Source organism: Acipenser ruthenus, chromosome 20 (assembly GCF_902713425.1).
Source record: "Acipenser ruthenus chromosome 20, fAciRut3.2 maternal haplotype, whole genome shotgun sequence".
Classification (NCBI taxonomy): domain Eukaryota; kingdom Metazoa; phylum Chordata; class Actinopteri; order Acipenseriformes; family Acipenseridae; genus Acipenser; species Acipenser ruthenus.
The window spans coordinates 5,182,502-5,207,633 of NC_081208.1; the positions used below are offsets into that span (position 1 = coordinate 5,182,502).

Sequence of the window (25,132 nt, forward strand, 5' to 3'; positions counted from 1 at the left end):
TACAGAATAGCTTTGGCAACAGGCTACAGTTAAGGAGATGGAGGATGAGCATTTTTTTCATTTAAAATACGTATTTCTTAATAGTTTGTATGTTATCAATCGCACTGGGATGGAAAGTTAATCGTATTGAATTATTTTGGCCACACATCAACGCTGACTGGTAAAGTTATTTTCTAAAACACAAATATAAAATAGCATAAATGAGTAAGTCATGTGTAATGCAACTGCCACGATTCAGAAAAAAATGCCTTTGTATCCTTATAACTGGACAAGTAATAATTCCGGTTCTTGCCAGTCCCACCTCCCTCGCATCAGATCTATGTTATTGTATACAAAATATGGGGGATGGGGAGAAATCAGACACGAACCAACTTAAATTTTATTAAAAAGTTAATTTATTAATGTTTTTATTTAACATATAAAAACGTGCTATGTACACACAGTATTCTGCAAAAAAAAAAAAAAGCATTGATTATTGTATGAAGAGTCCATGAAGGTGTATGCCCAGTTCCAGGTATCTGTCCAGAATTGGGTGTGGGCTCAAAGAGAGCGGGCAATGTGTTGAGAAGGAAGGGTTCTCAGCGGTAACGATGCGATTGCTCTCAAGGATAGCGGTGTTCTGAATTACTGCTCTGCTTCTGGAAAACAGAGGGGCATTAAAAGGGGGGTTATTTATAAAGACAGACCACCTCATTAATCCACTAAAAAACTAAAATTAACTATAAAAAAAACAAAACAACCTTACCAAGACCATCTCCCCACTGGCAAGATATTACTTTTTTTTATTGTTTTAAGGAACCACAATAACCAAAGTAAACACATGTCTCAACACACTTTCTTCATCATCATCACTAAATACTAGGCTACCTGAATCAGGGGGTGAAATTGCAGCAATCCACTGCTCCTTTTCTTTTCTTAAAAACAAAAACAGGATTTGTCATTCATAAAATCAAAACCACTTATTTACAGTTGCTATTCAAGCCATTTAGAATCACTTCAAATAAAACATCGTAAGTCAAATCTTTTGTTTATATTAATTTCTAATTTTTTTAAAATATAAAAAGGAAATCCGGAAGGAGGGAGACTGTTAAATTGCAGGTTTTTGAAGCTCAGAAGCCCACATTGTTGCACAGCAGCATGGAAGAGAGAGGAAACGTCTTACTTGCTGTGAGCCTGCAGGATGAGAGCGCTGGCCGAGCCTGCGTGGTTTTCAGTGAGGTGCAGAAGAAAGGTTTCACTGGGCAGTCCCAGGGATTTCGCTGTCAGCCTCTCCGCCTTCACATTGCTAGTCTGGGCGTAGTCCAGGACACTGAACCGCCCCTCCCTTGACCAAGCAGGAGAGGAGGAGGAACAGTTCAGTTCACAAAAGAAACAGACAGCAAGACCAAGAAAGAAATCCAAACTTGCTTCCAAAAAACATTGTACCAAACAAAGCAAATGTAGGGTTCTACCTTCGACCCAATATCAGGGAAGCTGGTGGGTCCACTTACTGTGCTCACAGCCCCACTTTTAGCATTTCCATAATTTGTTCCAATAACCATAGTATTTTGCAAGAGCACTAAAAGCTATTACATATCTGCTTTGATACAAGTCTTTTCTGTTGTATAGAACTTGTTTTTTGCAAACAATATCCAGGCATAGGGACAGGTGAGGGTGGTTCAATGTGCTTACTCCTTTTTCCCGGATATCAGCAGCAGGTCGTTGAAGAGATGGAGCTGCACCGGTTTCATGGCGATTTTGATTCTGGAGCCCCCACTGGCTTCCTCCACGATGACCTGGAGCAGCTCCCCCTGACGCACCAGACAGCGCCCTCTAGTGATCAATGGGATGGACTGCAGGAAACAAGGGTCAACTGCATACTATATAACCACAAGCAGAATGCCATGTAGTGCAAATATATGTAGAACCTTCTGTATTAAATAATACAATTAAGGATTTTCTAGAAACATCTCAAGCTTGTCAAGATATTGCTACTTGATATAGGATTAAATAGTAATTATGCATGCATGTATGTATGCATGCAAAGTGTAATTATACCAACCCAGTAGCAATATATACATTGTTAAATTTATTCAGTACACTCAAATGACAACAAATGTCATCGGGTGGCTTAAATAATTATAATTTTAAAATCATTATTGTTGCAAAAGTGCAGTACAAACAGATGCTAATAAAAGTGTGCATGTTCCCAGAGGACTAGCAGACAACCTGCTGCACATACAAATTTGGTTCAGTGGTACTAAAAGAGGGTAGCTGGTCGAGAGGATGGTTTGAGAATACCTTGACTTTGCGAAACACTGTTTGCTGTTCAAGGAGCACCAGCTCCTCCGTCTGCTTCATCCTTCTGACGTTGTCATTGCACTCCGACACAATCTAATGAGGGAAAGGAATGGAGTCAGGACAGACACACAGTGATCAGTGAAAATCAGACTGACTGACGGTGCTCATCTCCTACCTCACCCACAGCCCTGATAGCCTGCTTGAGTGATGGGATTACCAGTGACTCAGGATCAGACAACTTCAGGATGTTCTGAAAGACAAGAGCCAGAGTCCACCACCAGAAAGCAGTGGTTAGCAAGGAGACATGGTAAAGTAGAAATCACAGCACAGTACACTGAGGAAGGCACTTGCCAAAGTGGTTGTCCACTTAGCCAAGTAGCTTTTTGATTGAGTGTTTTGCAGTCCTGAAATAAAATCACCTTGCAGATCAAATTAAATTAAATGGGTGGTTTAAATGGGGGGGGGGGGGGGGTCCTTACTGATAGCTTTGTTAAACTTTCCTAGACTGTTAACATTTCAGAAGTGTCCTGAATAATCAAACCAAAGCGCAACGCTTTGTGACCACGGCCTTGGAGACTCATTTTACACCAGTTACTGCATGATCTCCTCCAAAACCACACAAACACTCAATAGTTGTACATCTGATTGTACTAAAATAAACTTAAACTGAAAACACAGTTCAACAGACAAAGGCTTTGGTTGAAATGTTTATTATTGAACAGTTCCTTTTAGTATTTCCAAAAGTGAATCTGTATAGTCCCTTTGCTTAATGGAAAGCAAAAATGATCTCACTATAACAAGGAATTAATACTTGACAAGCATCTACAAACATTTAAATAAAGACGACAGATCTGTGCAGTGTTGACGGGTGGACTCCCCACATAGTTTGATCCATTCCAGTTTTTACTACGAGTTTAATTACACACATCTGAGCTTGATGCCTATAGATTGTGGCTTATCAAGCTCTTCCTAAAACCAGGAATGGGTGAACTGCGATGCAACAGGAGTCTTATTTCCATGCCTGTGATGATGTCCTTACCTCCAGGACGATCTTGAGCCGAGTGATTCTCTGGAAGGGCAGCACCAGGAAGGACTTGAGTGGCTGCCTCTGACACACAGGCAGCTCCTCCAGCCTCCTCACTACCGTCACAAACTTGATGTTCTCCCGCCTGGGACCACAACACGAGACCATTACAGCAACAGCGGAGGGCATCGGCAGTGGGGGTTTATGGGGAATGGTACTGGCTGAAAGGTTTGTCATTTACTTGTGCCTTTATTAAGGGCTTCCTTTTCCATGCTTTAAATAAACATTGGCTGGGGGATAGACAGACTATTTGCATACCTGAAGACCTTCAATAATATCAAATTGGTGCTGCACGAACCAAATATTCGGATCAAACTCCCCACAGGTGAGGATCATTGGTGTTGACTGGGCTAAAGCACCAATCCAAGTTAAGAAAGCTGTTTGGATTTGTGTGGATTGCTGTTCTCCAGAGAGCAAGAAAAGCAGCAATCAGAAGTCCAAGTACCTGTTTCTTAACTTGTTTCACTTTGAATGGTAAATTATCTAAGTCAACACCAATGACCCTCACCTGATCGTTGGCACCCGATTTCTGTGCAGAGATCATCCGAATAATCAGTCTGTGCAGCACTAATATCAATTCTCATAAAGCCCTCTCCACTGAAGTCGATGCCAGAGTGATCCATTACACTGCAAGCAGGGAGCAGGCTGAAAGGCAGTGGGGTCTTACAGCAGACGCTGGGCCAGGGCCTCCTGGTACATCTGGTTGGTGACGTAGGGGATGTAGACCCTCTTGAAGGCCTCGCTGTGCTTCAGGACCAGATCGCTGAGGTCTGTCATGAGCAAGCTCTCCTCCAGGCGCTGCTCCAGGTCCAGCAGGAAGCTGCAATTCAACGAGCGATTCAGCTGGATCCACCCAGACACACAGGTATATCCCACACAGAGTGAAATCTCATACCATTACCAGAAAGTCTCAGAGCTGAAGGTGTATCAGTGTTTCCTTCTACTTAGAAATTGAGCCGTCTTTGAAAATCTGGCTTTGCACCAAAACTGAAATAAATGACCATCCCCTATATCCAATCTGCTGTATGTAAACCATAATATTTTCAAGACATGAGTCACTATTTGTTTTTCACATAGTGGGGGGATACTTCTTGCCTTACTGCAGTGGGGGAAAAATTGAAACCATATCAAATTGGTAGATCCTGATTCATCCAGGCCATGATATGGGAATGCTCACAAATATGGGCAATTCATCAGTGGGTGTACTGATCGTTCTCTCATCAGGGTACTGTACCTCTCACTGACATCCCGCACTTCCAGCAGGTTGGAGAAGAGGGTGTGTCTCTCCATGGAGTGCAGGGTCATAGCCAGCTCCCGCGAGCCCAGGAAGTTACTGACCACCACCGTTAAGCTCTTGAGGTAGGAGGCCTCTGAGGTGATCACTTCAAACATAGCCTGGGAACGCAGGAATTCAAAATCACCTTCCACAACCACAACGAGAGGGTCGAAATACACCAGAGATTGCATAGCCAAGGATTACGGACGGGTTAACGCAAAATACAAATGCATAAAAATATCAATTATATGGTATAATTACAATTACACAGGTGTGTCAAGGTTCAAATGACATGGGAATTGCAAATTGCAATTGTAATTGACCTCAGGTCAGCTCAGCAGTGTGAAAGCGGCATTGGAGAGCTGGCCGTACCTCCTGTAGCCGTCTCTGCTGCAGGGAGAGCTGGGTCAGCAGGCCACGGCTCTGCACCTCCGGCAGGTCCTGCCAACAGGAGAAGCTCGAGTCCTTGCGGGTCTGACTGGGGGAGAGCAGGCCAGACAGAGAGGCGCCCAGCCAGCACACACTGCTCTGAGACTCCATGTAGGTCAGCCAGTAATCCTGATACAGGGGCTCTGCAGGGGCAAGAGCAGAGAGAAAAAAAAAAAAAAAAAAAAAAAAATCTGATTAATTTAATTTTATCGTTATCAAGCAGTTATTCATCTGGTTCCATTACACACATTTAATATACCTCTGCAGTTCCTATTAAAGGAAATCCTTTTATTCTTTAAGAAAATATCTATATTTACAATAGCTGCACAATATTAATGAAGTCACCCATTGATATTAAAGAAGTGATCCACTACCGAAATGAGCATTATTCAGGCAAGCCTGTGACTAACACTACAGCTCTACAAAGGACTCACGTGCATTGATGTACTTAAACTCCTTCCTGATCCGCTCCTCAAGCAGCTCCAGTTCCATAGAAAGGAACGTCTTATCCCTGAAAGAAAGCAGTCATGGAAGTGTTATCCTGGGTGTAGGACTATTAGAAGTTTCTAAGCATGCAAGATATATGCGCTTGCAGAATAACTGGATCTGCTTAATTCGGATTCTCAACTAGGTTTACTACTGAGCTACAAACACCCCATACTGTCCTGACTGACCAGGCATCGGGTGGGGTCAATCCAGAGTCCTGGTCAGGACTCAAACCTTCAGCAGAGTCCCGCTGGTGTGAGAGAGAGGCTTGAGACTGACAGAGACGGGTCTCGGACCAGTCCCGGTCAGCAGCGACGGACACCAGGGCAGCACAGATCCCTCCAGGGAGCTCCGTGGTCATGTCTGCTGGAAAGATGTGCCGTATAGCTAGTCAGGGATAGGAACTTTCCTTACAGGGTGAATAAATTGCAGTGAGCAAATATTTCAATGGCAAAACATTGTTAAACCAAGACTGCAGATGATATTGCTTAATTACTTGATTGGAGTCTAGTTAGAAACTCAATGCACAGTCCTGGATTTCAGGACTACCCTTGTTTAGGTATTGTATTGAAATGACTAGGGCCTGAATCAAATCAACGTTAATGGCGCTGTCATATCTATACTTTATGATGGCTATGGCAAGCAGGCCTCCTACTAAATGTACTCCCAGTGCACTATTCACAGCTTGAATAAGTCCCACAGTCTGTAGGTTTACTAAAAGGAGTTTTTCAAGCAGCTATAAAATGGAGAAAGAAATTATTTAACAGGGATCTCAGTGCACAAACACCGGATCATGTAAAAGTGAATTATGAGGTGTCCCAAAACCCAGTACTGAGAGCAGGACTAGTGTGGTATTCAAACCCTGACGAACCAGGCTTCTTGGCCCTGAAGGAGGGTAGGCCTGGTTTGGGTTCCCCCTTAACCTTCTGGCCGCCCTCATCCCGTCTCCTGGCCAGCTCCTCCCCTGAGGCGTGGCGCTTCACTGCCCCATGGCGTTGGGGTGTGTCCGAGAAGGTCCGTTTCTTACAGAACAGGTCCATCGCTGCTGTGAAACACCAACACTACATTTATTACTGTAAGCATTCAAGCATGTATTTAATGTGGAGGGCTACTTCAGAATTACAGGCTGACAAAATCTCTCCTCGGATCAGTTGTAAGACATAAGAAAGCTTTTCAATTGGCTCAGGAGCGTGCCTTTCCGACACTAGCTGTGGGATCCATTTTAAATTGGCTATATATATATATATATATATATATATATATATATATATATATATATAAAACTTTCTACCCCATTAAAGCAATCATCATCATCTAAATAGCAAACGCGGTAGTTTATATATTAATACTATACCTTTATTGTTTTGTATATAGATGTGAATCTGGTTTTCTTCACTTTTTAAAGAGCACAATAGACGTTAGCGAAGACACGTAAATATATCAGTCTCAGTTTCGAGAGTAGGGACCTATCTTAACTATACACCGTCCTGACACTTGATCGCAACACGAAGCCACCGGTCGTCAGCTCGTCTGATTTGATGAGTGTTCAAAAGAATACAAAAAGAAAGACCCGCACCAGTCGTATCTCACGACTGTTGTTAAGGTAGAGAAACGAGTCTCCCCTTCCCCCTGAGATTAAAAACTTCTGCCCAGGTGTACTCAATTAGACTTTACACACGTACGATAATTAAGAAAAGTGATAATTAGAAAAGTGATGCCGCTGCAAGAAATTCTGGAATATATATACAAAACGCATATTATGAAGGTTCCTGACTTTTAAATGAAAGTCCAATGTGTTAGGAAGTTACATACCACATTTTAGCCCAATTGAACAAAACATAACAAAAATAATTAGATTAAAAATAATGAAATGTCTTTCAGAACATAAATACAACTGTTAGATCTCTTTATGCAGAAGGAAGCTCTTTATCTCTCCATTTATTTGTCTCCCCCCTGAGGTGATGCTGAAGCCAATTCAGTCTGTATGAATAGGATATATTTTATGCATCTAAAATAGGTCTTTTTGTGTGTTTCAGATTCACATTCTGAGGTTTGCTATACTGAATGTGCAAGCTGCAAACACTGAAGCTCAACATTGAACATTAACAATAGACTGGAACGCATGCATAATTTGTCAAGAACAGACCTCAGAGGACTCATCATGCCCACAGAATAGCAAAAACTATGATGTCTTTAAAGTTTATGCCTTCCTCAGATCTGTTCATGAATTTCAGGAGCTGGGTGCTTTGCCAGTTCATGTTGATTTTGGCAGTGATGGAACACCATATACATTCATGGATAAAAAGGCATCCTGGCATCTGCCATGTCACCAGAAATTGTGCAAATCGAAATTTGAGAGGGCAAGGAAAAGGAAGAAACACAACATGAAGACCCGGGTGCGGCTCTAACAGGAGGTAGCAGCATGCTGTTTGTGCTCATTGGAGATTTAAAAAATTGATTTGAATGTCATTCACTCCTATAAGCAAGTGGGATAGGCCTATACATCTGTATGTAAGGATTCAAATTGTTTGCCTTTCGGGGTTAAATGTATTATCTGCCCTTAGAATGTCTGGAAGATCCATTTGGAATAGTGATTACAGAACCCAGGAGAAACATTCTATTTTATTTACTGCAATTTATTTACAACAGCTCTTAATATATACATTCAACAATATACAGTAGTATATAATAATACAAAACAATAACTTTCAACCATGCAGAAATGAAAGTGTTACTGAGATTACAGTATTATACATTCATGAGTTGCTGTACACCTGTTAGAAAATGGGCTATAATTAATAAACTGTAATAAAAATACACATGCACAGAGTGTTATTAATTATCATCTGATAGAATAAGTACACATGATGTACCCTGTACCTGAACAGACGGTACAGTACCTTCCTCATAGCAACACTAACACAGACACAGCTCCTATATACCTATTCTATCAATATCTTACATGACTTTAAACCCAGGCTACAATGTTTGATTGCACCGTCCAAAATGAAAGCAAGATGCTGTTTATGGTTAATATGTTGGATATAATTAAATATGTATTAATATGGCATGCGCAGGCAGGTAAATATCATCCTCGACCTGACAAAAAGGTCAGGGTTAAAATAATATTATAATTGTCTATTTTGACCCGCGTGCAACGATAATAGGGTGTCAAAGTAATAATGCAGGAATGGAATTAAGACTCCTATCACATAGCCGTTTTACCCATTCCAGGTTTTACTACAAGCTTGATCAACCAGTGTAAAGGTAACGAGCTCAGGTTGTCTCATTAAACTCCCAGTAAAACCAGGAATGGTTCAAACTGCAGTGCAATGGGAGTCTCATTTCTATCCCTGTATTATACCAGTTTGCATCTCGTACCCTTCGCTGGAATCCAGCCCCCCGCCCCGTCAGTAATTCTGCCTTCTCTTATACAAAAGTGCTGAGTAAAATAGTCAAGGGTGAACTGGTCTTTTCAGTCCATTATAACCAGCTGCCCACAGTGTAGTCAAAGACTAGTACAACTAACCCCTTATATGGATACCTTAACTTGAAGGTCCTAATTCTATAAATGTAGATAATACTTACTCCCACTGAAAAGAAGTTTCCAGAATAAACATCTCAATCTCAGTCTCAATTAAAATAAAAAAAAAATAAAACCAGTCAGGCAGGTTGGATTAACACACAGTGCAAACAACCATACTTCAAAATGAAGTACTCTTTTCTGTAGTTTATTTAAAAAAAAAAAAAAAAAGGTCCTGTGCAGTTTGTGGCAACAATTGAAATGTATTTTTTTTTTAAGGAACTGGTTGTCAGACATCAACCCCTTGCATCCCACATATTTAGTATCTTTACTAATTAATGTGTCCATAGCGTCTGTATGGTAAACAAGGGCTACATTTCAAACATTAATTAGCTTCCTGCGCTATACCAATGTACACCAGACTGCTTGCAAGCGGGTTTCAGAAGAATGTACAGTAACTGGACTGTATATTTTCTGATGCACAGAAGGATAAACTACAGTTAGTGCAAAATTGAACATGATTGTGGGGGACTGCGTCTTGAAGTGTTTTGCAAAACATATAGTTTAAAACAAAGAACAATGCAGTAGTGTAAAAGCTCCTCAGACACGATCATTATTCCATTCCAGTTCCTAAGTTTCTCCCTGTGAATCCCCCCTACTCGCTGTAGTGTTACCAGGAATACATAACCCCTCACAGTGAATAGGAAAGCGGATTTAGCTTCCGTCACTTATATTTTGTAACGCATTTCTCTCTGGATTTCCATGTATCCTCTATTATTACAACCGGTTTGTACCTCGCCAATGCATCGATCGCTAAACAAACATCACAATGTCACAACAGATGTGTGACTTCAAAATCAAACTGGCTGTCTGGCAGGGAACAATCGGTGACAGTACCGTTACACGTTCAGATCTCCTATTACTGCCCTTCTGTGTGTGTAATGAAAACTAATATCGGTTTAAACAGGTCACTTCTTATCTGATTTTCCATTTAAATAACAGGCATTCCTTTTTTTCGAATAGGGTCCCAACACCATTAAATAGTTCTAGTTTAAATAGAATCAATTCAAAGAAAATAGTGACCAAATAGTTATCATTTGTGAGTCATATCTCTCACTTGTATATTACCCTCCTGTCCTATTTATATACTAGAAGCCAATTCCTGCTAGCTATGCTTGAGCAGCTTCCTGTGCAAAATGCTGCTGGATACTGATGCAGCCATCACTGTGGTCCTCCTGTTTCAGATGATCCTCAGCTTCACCGATGATAGTGTCCAGCTCCAGTTTAGCCTTTTTCTATTCTATGGGGCAAGTGTGCTACGATCCTATTGGAATAGTTGTTTTTGTATGCTGGTTCCCCAGTTATAGTCAAAGTCCCACAAACTCAAGGCACAGCCTTCCCACTCCCTTACCAGAATCTATGAATCTATGGGCACAGTGTGTGCCGTGCCCTATTCTGTGAAGATGAAAAAGGTTCTATTTTACTGGATTTCCACAAGGATCTGCTAGTCTGAAGGTTGGCGGGGGGGGGGGGGAAGAGTTCTGAAGCCACATGGCCCCCCCTTCCCCTGCCTCCTGCCCCTGCCCCTGGTTAGTGGTGAGTCCTCTGGTTATCCCCTTTCTCAGCACCAGGGGTCTCTCTCTGACCGGCCACGCTGCAGGCTGTCACTGCGCTGCCACGCGCTTCTAATGAGACACAGCGCGTCCCGGCACTTCTTCTGAACCGAAGGCTCCACCACTTGCCGCCGCGTCAGCGCCACCTGTGGGAGAGACAGGGCACTGCGTCTTTAAAAAGTATTAGAACGCGCAGCTGAAAACGACATTTTCTCATTCTCTGTCCCCTTACTGTACCTTTTTATGACTCTTCCACTCACACCGAGTGGTTCTTATTGCAATTGTCTTATTTTAGTTTTGGTAAGCCTGTGTTAAGGTTTGACTAGGAGCTGCTCTTCAGTTCCAGTTGCCTGCCAGTGATATATCTAATGTAGGTTAAATTAGTCAAAGTGTCTTTATACTATATTAGTAAGCACTGGCACCATCTCCTGCTCTGCAGTGTATTCCACTGTAAAACAAGAAACCTGATTCAATAGGTCACTAGATGGCGCTGGCTCTTACTTTTGTCAAGACAATCTGGAAATATAAAACACACCAACCCCTCTCTCCCCCACCTGAAAGATGTTCTGCCAGGCAGCTTCAAACATGGTGAGGAATCTGTGAAGCTCAGCCAGGCAGCTGAAATACAGAACCCAGGGGGGCAGGTACTGCTTCCGGTCCTCTGCAAACTCCTACAAGGGAACTGCATGTCATTCAGGAGGACCTTCACAACACACAGTCAACTGCATCAAATCCACCACACTCTTAAAAACAGGGAAGCAAATAAGACTCCTACTGCACAGCTGTTTCACCCATTTCAGGTTTTAATACGAGCTTGATCGACCACAGTGTATAGGGAACAAGCACAGGTGTGTCTCACTAAACTCCCAGTAAAATCAGGAATGGTTCTAACTGCTATGCAATGGGAGTCTTATTTAACTCCCTGAAATACACCAGTTTGCATCTCGTACCCTTCAATGGATTAGCCACACGCTATAGGTAAACTCATAGTAAAGTCAGGAATGGATCAAAATGCTATGCAATGGGAGTCTTATTTCCATCCCTGTTTAGGATTATATATTCTGAAAATGAGAAAATTAAATCTTGTTTGGCTCCCAAATAAATGTACCTTTCTTAACATTTCTTAAACAGTGCACTAAAGAAGTGTGGTCATCCAGGAGAGGATTTACTGGAATATAGAAAACTCTACTGATATCTCTCTCCTCTATTTTGAATTGGGAGTTCTCCCATAAGCTACACTAAATACTCCTGGAATGAAATTGGAAGCAAAGGATTGCTCAGTTGCTGGGGAACTGGCAGTGCTCTTTGCACAGGGAAGCACACTCACAATTATACAGTACTCTTTGCCTGTTTCGGTACAAACAGCTGTCACGTCAATCAGCTCACTGCCACCCAGAGAGCGGAAGAAACTGGTCTGGCAATCTTCATGGCAGGTGAACAACTTCCTGTCTGTCAGCACAAGACAGCATGGGATACAAGGGATGGGCACTGTACCCTGAGGGATAACCTGCAAAAGAACCAATCAGTGTTACAAGGATATATAAATCGGAATGAGCCAGATATATCCTGCAATATATCCTATATTTCACATTTGTAGAACAACATTTTTTTCTACTTTGATTTATACACTAAAATGTTCTGTTTAAATGTACATTTTCTTAGACCCAAAAGTGTAGAGATACATGCATGCAAAGTGCATTAACCATGCACAAGTGCCCAAAGTGAAAACCCTACATTCTGTGCTACTATAATGTGCTGACTGCAACAGCATTTCTATTCCCAAACAGTCCTGGTTGTGATATGTGATCTCCTCACCCCCTTGGACACGGCCTGACACAGGTACAGCATCCAGTCAGCCATGTCCTCCTCGTTGTCTGCGCTGAGCTCCAAGGCAGGCCGCTCACTCAGGATCACCTGGAAGGAGTGTGGCCGGTCAGTGGTGTTGGACCGCCGGCAGCCCCCACACTGCTCTCCCCTGGACAGACACACAGACAGACCAGCATCAATACCTTTTCAAGTACTTCTCCATTCTCGTTCAAAAGGTACAATGGACTAATCAAATCTAAAGCAAGGAAGTAACGATGTACGCCTGTCTTTGTTAGTAATACTTTTCAATTTGTGCGCCCACAGTTGCAGAGCATTGACGATAGCGTTGTGTTTTCTACCAATGTTTCTGCTGCTGTTTTGTTCTTTTATATCTGTTTTTGCATCCACATAACTTGCAGAATACAGTAGAAGCATGGTGCAAAAAACAGACATGTACAGTACATTAATTTGGATCCTCTTAAGTTTATCAAACCTCTCAAAGTTGAACTCTGCAATCTACGCACACCTTCCAGTTTTTAGAGCGTAATATTTACAGTACTTAGTAGATTCATCAGTGCCCACATGTGTGTATAAAATATTCTTTTATCAGTTTAAGGTTCTGTGGGAGTGGAGACACTGCTATACCCCTCACAGTGTTTGTGTGCTTACCCCATGCTAACAGACAACAGAGGAGTCACATCAGTCCGCTCTGGGTACTGGTACAGAATCCCATTGCTGCCAAGAAAAAGAAGCACAACGGTCACACACATGCAGCCCAGGTGGCACTGAAACATTTGAATTTTATACAACTTCAAGAAAGTGTAAAGGGAAATATATTGACGTAAACAATTAAACACATATTTTTTGTGGTGCCCCCATGTTTACCCCTAAAGAAAATGCTTCCAGTATGTTCTGGGAAGTATCTCCCACTCTGTTTTTACGAGGTGTTTTGAAGCAGTGTGTTGACAGGGTGACAGTGTACCTCAGTACCAGGTAGCAGCTCTTCCAGTTCTCCTTTCCCAGATAGGAGGTCCCGGCTTTGTAGTGCAGCACCCCCTCCTTAGTGTGGGTATTCTCACCAGGCATGTAGGGGCCACCCTGGTGTCCTACAGTCACATCCATGGGGTCCTCCCAGTGAACAAGGGCATAGAGCTGGACAGAAACGTCCGTCGCCTGCAACAGCATTCTTTTCCAGTTAGCGTCACACATAAGCGATTGCTTGGTTCAGAAGAGAAAAGGAATAGCAGCCTACCTCACACTGAGACTCCTGTGCCACGAACTTGGTGAGCGTCAGCTTCTCCATGGTGGCGTCGGTGAGAATGGAGGGGTAGGGGGGCTCCCGGTACCCCTTAATCATAGCTGACTTGAGAGTAGCCAGGAACCACCTGTCAGAGTATATTATACAATGAAACGGCTCTCACCGACTGAGAACAACATTAAATTAATTAGTTTATTGTTGCTGAGCCTAAAATTGATCACAATTCAAAAGCACTCACTCCGTCAGGGACTCGTCGGCTGTATCAAGCAGGAATTGCCTCCGTCGGTTCGTACAGACCAGGGTGACTGTCTGCTGGTCCATACCTACCTGGGACAGGAGAGGAAGGGGGCAAGAAAAACAGATCAGGTGGAAGTGTTAAGGCATTTCCTGCATGTATTTGTCGTGACAATCACTTTGCATGTGGGCATCATAACAACCGCTACTGCTGAAATGACCATTTACAGTTTCATTACAGTCAGACCCAAGTGTTTGAACTACTGTGAGTAAGCATTAAAGTTTCTATTATTGTGTTGCAGTCGGAACAACCCCACACCCTTGTACAGAAATAGACTCCCATACTTACTGAAATGTAGTCAAGCTCATTGTAGGAAACAGCCTCCTCCACAGTGTAGGGTTTCTCTGCAGCTCCTAGAAATAAAATCATCAAGCGCTTAACTGATACAGATTACATTCTCCCCAATGTATCTACTGGCCAAAAAAGTACAAACAGCACAGAACGTACTACAAGACAAAGGGGCTTCCTAGAACATACAAAGATACAAAGCTTCCAAGCGGTTTCTCACTACTCATATAGCGTGGCTATAGATTTGTTTTGAAACAGGAATTAAATAATGAAATTACCTTGCATGGTCTGTTATGATTAGGGCCCTACCAGATTCACGGTCCATTTTCCTAAATTTCACGGTCATAACATTTTAAATCTTCAATTTCACAGTGGTGTAACAAAAGTATAAACATGTAGTTACAAACGGCAAAATATAAACATATAAAGCCCTGAAGTTAACAAAAGCATGTGACTAACAAAGTAGAAATCGCTAAAAGAAAATGAAACTGAAAACAAAGGATCGCTCTATGATTGTTGCGTTTCTGTTCTAGTTATTATTAAAAACAGACTGTTCTGGTTTTAAATGTTATTACATGCAACAGTAACTCAAACTGCTGAGCATTAACAGGTCACACTCTTGAACTAAGCCAGGGGTTGAATGTGAGCATGGATCATCCTGCAACTGTGTTTGCCTTCATTCCCTGTCTCTGTGGTGTAAATGCCTGTCCATGTTTAGACACAGCTCTTCTCTGCATCCACTTAGTTTGTTGGGATTTATAGACAGTGCTGAGCTAGCCTTGCGAGCAAGCCCGAGCAAAGAAGGACGGGTCTGTAGCTGGGCAATATATCCAGAGACAAAAAACTATAAACGTGACGTCTCTGAACATTACTGCTATGTTTCTTTTTTTTTTTTAGGTCCTGCATTTTTTTTTTAAATTCCTTGTTCTGTGGATACTATTTGGCTTCCATATTCTTTTATACGATCCACTGCAGTTAGGACTGTAGCACTTGATTTATATTGGACACTCATTTTAAAATCTAGGTCTAATTTGTCTCGCCTAACGTTACCTCCAGTTGAGAGCTGTAGGATGCCCGTGTCTACCAATCAGTGAGTAGAGCCCAGTTATTGGCTGCTGTCAAATCCTATCCACTTCCTGATGATGTTTCTTTTTTAAATTAAAACAAGCTAATAATCGTATCAAGTACATATAACTTCAGACCAGATTGACGGTGCAGAATGAATTTCACGGTCTGTGTCATATTTTTCACGGCTGTGAAATAGGTAGGGCTCTAGTTATGATGTTTCATTGATGGGATCTTGTCGCCTGCCAGTAATGCAATTCAATATACAATACAAATTTTTGTAGGTTACCTTTTCTTAGCAGGTAGATGTAACAGTCTGTAAGCAACAGGTAGAGCAGCTGCATGTTCCCTTCCATGTGTCCTGTACTCATCCTGATCATCTGCAGAGAGGAGAGGAGTCAGGGCAGGGTAGAATACTTACAAAAAAGGCAGTCAATCATGTTTCATTTAAAAGGGAATTCACAAAACATCCAAACTAACCAAGCATTTAAATCGTTCAGAAACAAAAAATACCTTGAAAAGCTGCTCTTCGTTTTCCCGAAAAACATGGATCATTAGCAGCAGGAGGTGATTGTTATCCACCCTGCAGCAGAGAACAGACAGGCGCTTAATCAATGAAATGATGCTTTTCTGGAGGGCTGCTCTATTTTATAGTACAGATCAGGTGAAATCAATGATTAAAATGTGACAGCATCACCTGAGTTCCGGAATGAAGAAATCAAAGACAATATAGAATAAGCTATAGAATTCTAGGTGTTCAACTTATTTTAAATTGAGATAATGGGAAAAAATGAAAAAAAAAAACCTCAGTGGAATAACAGAGCGATTGTACACATCCATCCAAAAGGTTATTTATTTATTTCAATATGAAATGTTCCTACTTGGCACCAAGTAGCCCCTGGCCAAGTGCACTGGTGCATGTAGATGGAAAACCAGGACCGTGGCTCACCTAAACTCAGCTGGATGCATGACCTCTGATGGGCTACTGGGCTCGTCTTCCTCAATCACACGATGTTTTGGAGGTCCCTGGCCAGGGATGGGCTTTGGGGAGTCTGGAATGCTGTTGTCGGTATCCAGGTGGGCTCCATTATGAACATCCTCTTCACCTTCATCTACTCGCCGCTCTTCTAGGGGTCTGGCTGCCTCTCCGGCCTCTCCTGTCTGCACTTCTCCCGCTCCCTCACCTTCATGGCCACCAAGAACATGCGGCGGCTGGCCATCCCCTGCAGGGTCATAGTGGCCACCACCTGGGGAAGCAGGGCCTGGACTTTCGGGGGTAAAGCGGTAGAAGTTGTTGGGAGGGGGGGTCTGGAGGAGGCCCTGGTCCAGGGGGAGTAGAGGGGGGTCCGGGGGCTCTCCCCCTGAGCTCTCCCGAAAGGGCTGTTGGCCGTCGGGCTCCTCTGTCCTCCAGCGATCAGTGTCCAGAGCTCCGTTGAGCTGGTCCATCACCTCACGCAGTGGCTGACCCACGCTGTCCATCGAGGTGTCGGTCATCTCTGGTAGACGCAGCCCCTCATCTCCTAAGACCTCTGGGCCCCCCCTCTCCGCCAGGGGCTCCTGCGTGTCCCCTGATTCCCGCTCTGATAGCTCCTCCTGCCCCCTGCTCTCCGGACCAGAGCTGCTCATATGATTGCTCACCGGCTCCACCTTCCCTCGCTTCTTCTTACACGGCTTCCTCCTCCTGGCTAGCCTGCAGGGAACAAGAAGATGAGCTTGCTGCAACTTAAGGTGTTGCAGTCACTTTAACTTCATGAGAAGACACTCTTATACCATAAGAGACAGGGTGAAGTGTACATATGCAGTGCAGTGTGGTGTCCCACCTGATGACCTCCAACTCTGTGCCAGTGCTCTCTGTGTCGTCCTCAGCTGTGTCGCTCCTGTCCCGGGAGTTGTGGTGCACGGGGGTCACCTCTGTGGAAGTGGCCGTGTCCGACTCCTCGTTGAATGGGTTGTAGCGCAGCGTGGGGCTCCTCACAGCCACCTCCAAGAGGGGAGGCTCACAGGCTGCAGAGCGAGGGCAGCTGACAGAGTCTGTGAGGTCCCCTTCTGTAGAGAAAGAGCATCACGCAGCAACACAGACAAGACAGTCAGTCACTGCTACATACAACTGCACCACGCCGAACCCAGAACAACATGCTGAGAATTATAAACATAGTACGTGGAGCAGCCAATTCTATTTGGACCTCTTCAGTCCTCGCGCCCTCAACAGCCCAGGTTTTAGTTCAAACAGAAAATATTTTGTTTTAAAAAAGGACTAAAAGCAAATAAATGGGTTTGCCGGTATCGCTCTCAAATTCTTATCAATTACTGTTAGTAAAGGAACAAGCATTAGTGCCAGCTCATGCATGCATGCATGCGCTGTGCTTTTATCGCTATTTATCACAGATTTAAAATATCTGATCAGCTATCCGTGATCAGTGCTAACAGGAGGCTGGGCTGTTGTTTTGGAAAGCTCTGGCACTGAACAGCAAAGTATGTCAGAACACAAGGTCTTGGTAACTTTATGAACATTCAAGTGCACAGCAAATATCTGTATGAAGGCTGCTACCCAAATCAACCCAGCAGAAACCAACACCAAATACGATCATGATCTCTCATTTATAACAGCAAAGGACTAGTGAGAATGTAGCTATGCTACGGGAGACGTAGGAACACGCTTTTGATAAAGCCCTGTTTGTCATCCCTTTAAAACGAGTAGAACAAAGGCTTTTAAATCCAATTGAACTCTCTTCAAGCAACATTATTACTGGTTCATTGTAGTTTTGTGCAGCAGCAAGCTTTACAGTAAAGGAGATTTTAAATTCTTGGTTCCTTTAATTCCCAAATCCGTGTCACACACACACACACACACATAAGTGCCTCTGCTAGCTGTGCCACCGTTACACATGCACTGTGCACCACGCACACACAGGACATTGCAAGCTGAACATGCAGCAAGCTGAGGGAGGGGAGGTGATGGTATGAGAGAGCAGAGTCCCACCTTCCCAGTTTACACTGGGTACTGACTGCAGCGCAGGGAACATGTCTCCGAAATCATAATCTAAAAACAAGGGAGGGACAAAACTGAGCATCAGAATCTGAGGCAAGCATGTAGTGATGGAGGAGGGACCACACAAAAAAACAGGGTTTGTAGGGTCAAGGGTCCATTGTGCTTCAAAAAGTTGTATTAGTCAAATACACCACATTACTGGTGTCAGTGTAATGAAAAGCAGATTACTGTGACCTATATCGGCAACATGTAAAATAGCATCTGGTATACCCATGTAGAATACAGCATTCAGTAGCTCAGCTGGTGTGAATGCAGGGTACCATTGTCTACTGTACATTCACAGTGTTTTCTTGTTCAAAAATACTTAGGGAAAAGTTTCCATAACATTTTATAACTAATAGTGTAAGGGTGACATTAACATCACAGTGTAAAAATTATTAAACATCTTTTTTTTTTTTAAGCATCTAAAAAGATGTACTTGAGGCACAATTTGTATGCACTAAGAACCACAGATATATTGGAGAATTTCAAAGTGTTTTGCCCATCCTCCATCTATATTCAGCATGAAATGGGAAGGAAAAAATCATGACTGGTGGAGAGAAACCATGAATGATGCGAGGTTGGAAGGGGTTTGGGACTGTGTAGAATTCTTCCTCCAGCGTGCTGAATGCAATCCTCCTTGCAGCTCCTAAACACCCAAGGGTTGCAAGCACCACCAAGGAGGGGGTGGGTGGGCTGGAGAGAGATCATCCTGCATCTTTGGTGTGGATTCAATCAGAAACAACAGCACTGCTTTATTATGACCCACTGGATTGCCCTGTTCTATAGCGCTACTCAATCAAACTTTGAAACTTTACCCCAATTACATTAGAAAGCAAAAGCAGAGAAACCCACGATACCTAGAATTGCTTAATACTTTATATGTAAAACCTGGCGGCTCTGAGGTCAATTGGTATACTAAAGAATATAAATGGCATTTAATACTGCTAGTGAACATGAACATGCTCAGAATTGACTACAAGTACAAGTAATGTTTGCATTAAGGAGCAATAAAAAAATACAAGATGTGTGTTAAAATGGAAAACATCCTGAATGTTGCCATAGAAGACAGAGAAATAAAAGGAGTCATAAAGCACGGTGCTGGATGTTTCTTGCCTGAATTCCTCCCCACCTAACCAGGGGGCCGGGTCGCTGTGCACTCACCCTCGCTGGAGGGGGCAATGGCGCTGTCATCCCATTCCAGGTTGGTGGAGGTAATGGAGTTGAAGGAGTTGAGGGACAGGCTGTCTGAGCTCGGGAGGCGCTCCTCGAAATCCAGCAGGTTTTGGGGCTTGTAGTAATCGGGCATGTAGGGGGCCAGATCCAGGTATGGGACGTCCTGTAGAGGGGCAGAAGGCGGCATGGCTTAAAGTAGCAATTGTGTCTGATTCTGTGCTGTAGATTTACTGTGTTGAAGGACAAGTTGGAATACAGATCTTCTGTATTCTGCTTCTTATGGAGTTTGGAATGGTTCTGAAAAGTCCTGTGTTTTATAATAATTGAGCTCTCTCAAAGGGACGCTTTCTGGATTGAGGAAATCAAAGACAAAGATAATGTCTGGGCACTTAGCACTTAGCACTCAGCAGCAGATGATGAAGGGGTGAAAGGTGCAAGAAGAAGCACGTACCAGGTCCAGGTTGAAGCGGATGAACTCCAGTCCAGATACCAGTGTGAGGAAGAGGGTCAGGTGGTCATCGCTGCAGACCAGCGCGTTCCTGAAACACAAACAATGCCTTTCTTTCACTTGAACAATCAATCGCTGATTAAAGGTTGTCAAAACTGCAGTATATCTGATCATGTGTACAGATGTCATCCTGTGCATAGAACATACTGCTCAAATAAAAAAAGAAAAACTACTTGATTAGTAGTTCATGGCAACAAAATCTGCTTTTGTGATTTCAGTAACAGGTTAATATGTCATATTATATTTGCGGTCCGCTCTCCCAAACTGAATGAGAGTATATCTCTTATAACCATGAGACATTTCAGAGGTTGCAAATCCCCTACTTGAATATATTGTGCTGTTGACAGATAGCAGCACCTACTTGAAGTAGTACTTGTGCAGCAGAGTTCGATTCTCTTGAAAGAGCCGCAGGTAACTCTCCAGGGAGCTCTCACTCAGAGCCAGATAGAGCCAAGCCCGGCCTGAGGACACACACACAAACTAGTCTCAAAAGAGGAACAAAACAGAATACACACACAATATACAATTCAGGACAAAATACACTTTGAATAAATCAAAGTCTAATCCTCACTGCGGCCCATGTTGGTGGCAATGTGCTGTAGTTCCTCAATCTGCTTGATGGCTTCTCTCCGGGTGAAGTGGAGGACAAGCACCCAGTACCCGGAGGAGATATCCTGCAACCTGAGGGGGGAAAGGACAGGTAGTTCAGGGTCTAGGAGATGAAGGCAGGATTGGGGGTATATAATACATTGACTTAGAGGATTGGGTGGTTGTCCAGAGGGTACTGGGCTGAAAACACTACCACTCATTTTGCTTAGGACCAGTCCGCTCACCAGCAGTAGAAACCCAATTAAAGTCTGTTTTTATAGAAATAATTGTAGCAATCACTGTAAGTGTTATAAGCTTCAAACTGTGACTTTGAGATTTAAGCTTTCGTTAGGCACCTTAAATACTGCTTGGAGGGTTTTGATACATGAATGAGTCCCATGTCAACAATTTAAGCTACTTGCTTACTAACTCAAGATGACACGCAATTGCACAGATGGCTGTCATGTAAGGCAAGCTGGTTGCCATCAGATTTGTCTGCAAAAAGAACCAAAGTGCAAAACAATCAGACATTATGAAAGTAACTGCAAAAGGCAAAACAAGATCAAGTGACTGAAATCAGTGACTGTCAGTTTGATGGTGTTCCAGCGTAGAGTCCTATCCTTTCCCACAATCCCCAGGACAGCTGACATTACCCATAGAGTAGTGCGTGGTCCAGGTGCTCACACAGTCGCTGTAGCACTCGGTCATGGTTCCGGATGGCTGGGGTCTCATCCTCACAGGCAGCAAAGTAACTCTGCAGCTGCAACGAGAGAAGGGTCAAGCTAAGATACAGCAAGGACCTCAGATTACTGAACACATCTTTATTGGGGTTTTTTTTAACAAAATCCTACAGCTTTAAACTAAGTGTCAGTTTTCTCCTTTTAAGACAAGTGCACCACCCAGCAAGTATAATGGACCAACTACTATTTTTAGTAACTTGGCTGATAGAAATCACACAGCACATAAGCTTCCGCTGGTAACCATTACATGCTGACTATATAAGTCCCTTGGGTTATGTAAAAGGCTGATTTCTCCTTGGCTAAAATGTTCAGTTAGCCAATTATCAATTATAACACCAATCATTCTGAGTAAAGGTCTAATTTAGCTGTGATGTTTTTCTAAAGATATTGAATTACCACAGCACAAAGATGCTGCAACATTTCTACCATGAAAGTGTATCTATCAGGTGGACAGCAAAACAATACTCTAGGTGTGCAAATTATGTATGTTTTAAGCTTTCAGAAAACTTAACCATACCATTTTACAGCAACGAATTGGGAAGCACTTGGGAATCAGACATGTTTCATGTCGTGTCTCATACAAACTTAACAGATGGGTGTGCCACAAATGCATTATCTAATATCAGTGTGTTGCAATTATTATTGTTCATGTTCACTATTATTCATCTGTATTTAATAACATAATTCTGTATAAACCAACGCCCCATTTTCAATGGTTTCTACATTACATGTATCTGTTACCACACACCTCTTCAGATTTATCTGTACATAAAATGAAATCTGAGATGTTTGTATGGCTGAGTTGACTGACAGACAGCAAGGCAAGCCTGCCAGGCTCTTGCTGTACTGAACGTGAATGTCTGACCTAATGTTTATTCCAAGTGCCTGTCATGTGATCTGGCAGAGAGCTAGAAATACCAAAGAAATAAAATACCGGTAGTAACAAATGGAAGTGGATGGAGAGATGTGACTAGGCAGGAATCGGCCAGGGATACTGCTAGCTCAGAAGCTTCTACAGTGTAGCTCAAACAACAACACGAGACAGTCACTGGAGCTATTGACTTACTAGGGCTTTTTAGAAGTCTTACTCGCACCCAGTCCTGCTTGAGATCAGGGATCAAAAATCTGAGCAGTCATGCTCATGCTAAATCTGTGCTGAACTAGTCAAGGAAAGATCTTGCCCAGCAGGTAATCAATTAAAGACCTACAGACTCTGTTGTTATTTCATAATCACAGATTAAACCCCCCTGAAAAGCTTCAGATCTCTTGTGAAACTTCTTCTATCTATGAATTTTCACCACAGTTTCACTTACCATATCTCAGGAATGCAAAGTTATTGCTGTTCAGCATTCAAATTAAACAGATACACATCGGTGCAACGAGAAAGCACTGTCACAGTTGTCATGGGCATTGCAAGACTGTAACACTCCTAACTATTGACATGCTCTGAGAACAGCTGAGGGAAAAAAAAGTAGTATTATAACAAGGGGCATGTGAAACCTTGACACTGGCCCATCCCCATTGCATTTAGTTTCCTAAGCTGGGGGAGGAAAGTTACAGCACAAAGTTATCAATTTTAAAACTATTAATGTTCGAGATACTGTAGCAATATGATTCACTGTATTACTAGGTAACAACAGTTATTATACATGATAAAAAAAAATGCACTTCAGATAAATTGATAAGGGTCAAAGGCCAAACATAGAGTCATTGCTTAGTCGTCTTTAAATCTAACACTAATGTGCAATACAGTTATCCTGAAGTTTGTTTTTGTAATAGCGATACAGATCTAGCTGTACTGCTCATCCAATTCAGTTTTATATGACGAGCGTAACTGTAACTTTGTACTGAGCAACGTCTGTGGGTTCAGAAACAGTTCACAATGACCGCTTTAGTGAAGTATGTTTCCCGATCAAAGAAATCGATTATTAATTGTACTGCATGCAATGCACATTAGTAGGAATCATTAATAAAGCCCCGTTTTAAATATCTTAGTGACTGCCTAGTATATTAAGTTAAGATGTAGCCGGTTTTACAATGTTTATAACAGTTTTGAAATGTAAAAGTCTGGGGAATCGGATGACGATTCGTGCCTAACCCGTTGCTGTGTGACCGATGATGACAGCCCTAGTCACATCAACTGGGCCTTGTCTGTGACCTCGGGCTCCTAACCAAACAAGCCAGTTCCTCTTTCTGAAAATTAAAACCCATTCTGACAGTCTGTTCGTTCTTTCTTTTCTTTCACCGTCTCTGCAGGCACCTGACAGCGAATATATCTTGGCGGACTCCCTTCGTTCTGCACCCCAGGCCCGCAGAGCCCCGTTCTTTCCTAATCATTTCTCCCGTGATCTCCTCCCCCTCCCGTTTATCCCTTTGCTTACCTTCTTAACAGACAGAGATATGTTCTCCAGGATTCGGTCCTTCACTTTTAGCTGATCCATAACTCGAGCTCTCCCGACCCTCCTCCTATGTATCTGGTAGCTGCAGCCTGTCACCTCGGATGGTCGCTTGTTTCTTTCCGCAACCTCCCGGTCAAGTGGGGAAGAGAGTCACTCCACCAGCTGACAAGAATGTTGTATTCCACAGCAACTGGAGTCTGATCCCAATATCTCGATCGAGAACTAGTCTGAGTTTCTTATTTAGCCAGGCACAGGAGACATCTAGATCTACAGAACAATAAGTGGCTTGTATCCACTGCACTCCAGTAAACCCTGTGTGACGAGACTCCGTATGCACGGTCCAGATGGTAAAATGGAAATACGCTAAGTAGTATGGTAAGTTTTACAGATGTCGTACTAATTTTCCTGCCCAGATTTAAAAAAGTGATTTTGGTTTTTTTTTTCCTCGCCCGGTACTTTGTTGCTGGATCGGTTTTATTTCTGCCTGTTGACTTGTGCCATTTCCTTATTCTTAAACACAACTGTACCCACTTCACGTTTCTATTTATTACAGCTGCCTAAATACCAGGCATGGTCGTTATAATTCGCGGTACCTGTCACAAGATTGGTGACTGTCTCATAATTTCGAATCTGCAGTGCAAGAAACTGCTTGAATTGAACCAAAACTACATTGTCATAATTGGGGGAAGAAAAAAAAAACGTTTAACGAGTTTAACCTGTCCCCCACCTAATACATTATAATCTAAAAGTCCTGTTTAATGCACAGGTAAATGACCCCAAAATACAATACATCCAAATGTTCTGCTGCCCTGACACTGACAGACTGCAAGACAGAACAGCAACAACCCGTGACAGGATCTGACGTCATCCAGCACGGGACATGCGCTCATAATAATTTACATCCAACAGAAATATTGAAATGTTAGTACAGCGCTTTCGGGAAGGAGAAGTGATCTGAAACAGCCGTTGTGGTTAAACTGAAAGACTTTGAGATAATATGTTAGTGTAATAATAACACTCACAGGAAGTTGGAATGTATTTTAAATCATTCATTTTAATGGGGAAGTATTTTATTCATAAATTAAAATGGTCTGAAACATATATCCCAACTTTTTTCTATGTTTAATGCAAGAAGTTTCACATTATATGGAACATTATAAGAGGGGTATAAGAATGGCCGGCTGCGATCTTGTGTACTACATGGAAACGTACCTTTTCTGATGCATATGAACAGAAGACTAGCATCACAAGTGCCTGTATGAATTGCATGAGGACACTACAGCAAGTACT

General features: G+C 42.7%; 2 protein-coding genes across 9 annotated transcripts; both read right to left on the minus strand.

Moving 5' to 3' along the window:
• Positions 1-372: 372 nt before the first annotated feature.
• LOC131698838 (rho guanine nucleotide exchange factor 19-like) lies at positions 373-7,190 on the minus strand. 7 transcript variants are annotated; one of them, XM_058993261.1, is made up of 14 exons: positions 6,910-7,190; positions 6,563-6,597; positions 6,427-6,532; positions 5,744-5,921; positions 5,504-5,580; positions 5,013-5,212; positions 4,599-4,759; positions 4,032-4,184; positions 3,320-3,449; positions 2,456-2,530; positions 2,281-2,373; positions 1,672-1,832; positions 1,163-1,324; positions 373-638 (listed from the first exon to the last, which is right to left on the minus strand). In XM_058993261.1, the coding sequence occupies exons 2-14, from the start codon at positions 6,593-6,595 to the stop codon at positions 473-475; spliced, it is 1,695 nt and encodes a 564-aa protein (XP_058849244.1). In that variant the 5' UTR covers positions 6,596-6,597; positions 6,910-7,190; the 3' UTR covers positions 373-472. The 7 variants fall into 7 exon arrangements, with proteins under 7 accessions (XP_058849244.1, XP_058849243.1, XP_058849239.1 ...); XM_058993260.1 differs by having other exon boundaries at positions 6,563-6,600; XM_058993262.1 differs by adding an exon at positions 868-914 and having other exon boundaries at positions 453-638; positions 6,427-6,600; positions 6,910-7,189.
• A 980-nt stretch (positions 7,191-8,170) lies between these two features.
• Positions 8,171-24,710, minus strand: LOC131698839 (pleckstrin homology domain-containing family M member 2-like). Of its 2 annotated transcripts, XM_058993266.1 has the most exons (20): positions 23,825-24,710; positions 21,357-21,463; positions 20,687-20,796; positions 20,477-20,576; positions 20,059-20,146; positions 19,596-19,770; positions 18,384-18,443; positions 17,224-17,449; positions 16,353-17,093; positions 15,917-15,986; positions 15,693-15,783; positions 14,339-14,403; positions 13,994-14,082; positions 13,750-13,882; positions 13,480-13,670; positions 13,167-13,232; positions 12,507-12,666; positions 12,019-12,198; positions 11,246-11,362; positions 8,171-10,837 (listed from the first exon to the last, which is right to left on the minus strand). In XM_058993266.1, the coding sequence occupies exons 1-20, from the start codon at positions 23,882-23,884 to the stop codon at positions 10,700-10,702; spliced, it is 2,967 nt and encodes a 988-aa protein (XP_058849249.1). In that variant the 5' UTR covers positions 23,885-24,710; the 3' UTR covers positions 8,171-10,699. The 2 variants fall into 2 exon arrangements, with proteins under 2 accessions (XP_058849249.1, XP_058849250.1); XM_058993267.1 differs by lacking the exon at positions 18,384-18,443.
• Between the last annotated feature and the right edge of the window lie 422 nt (positions 24,711-25,132).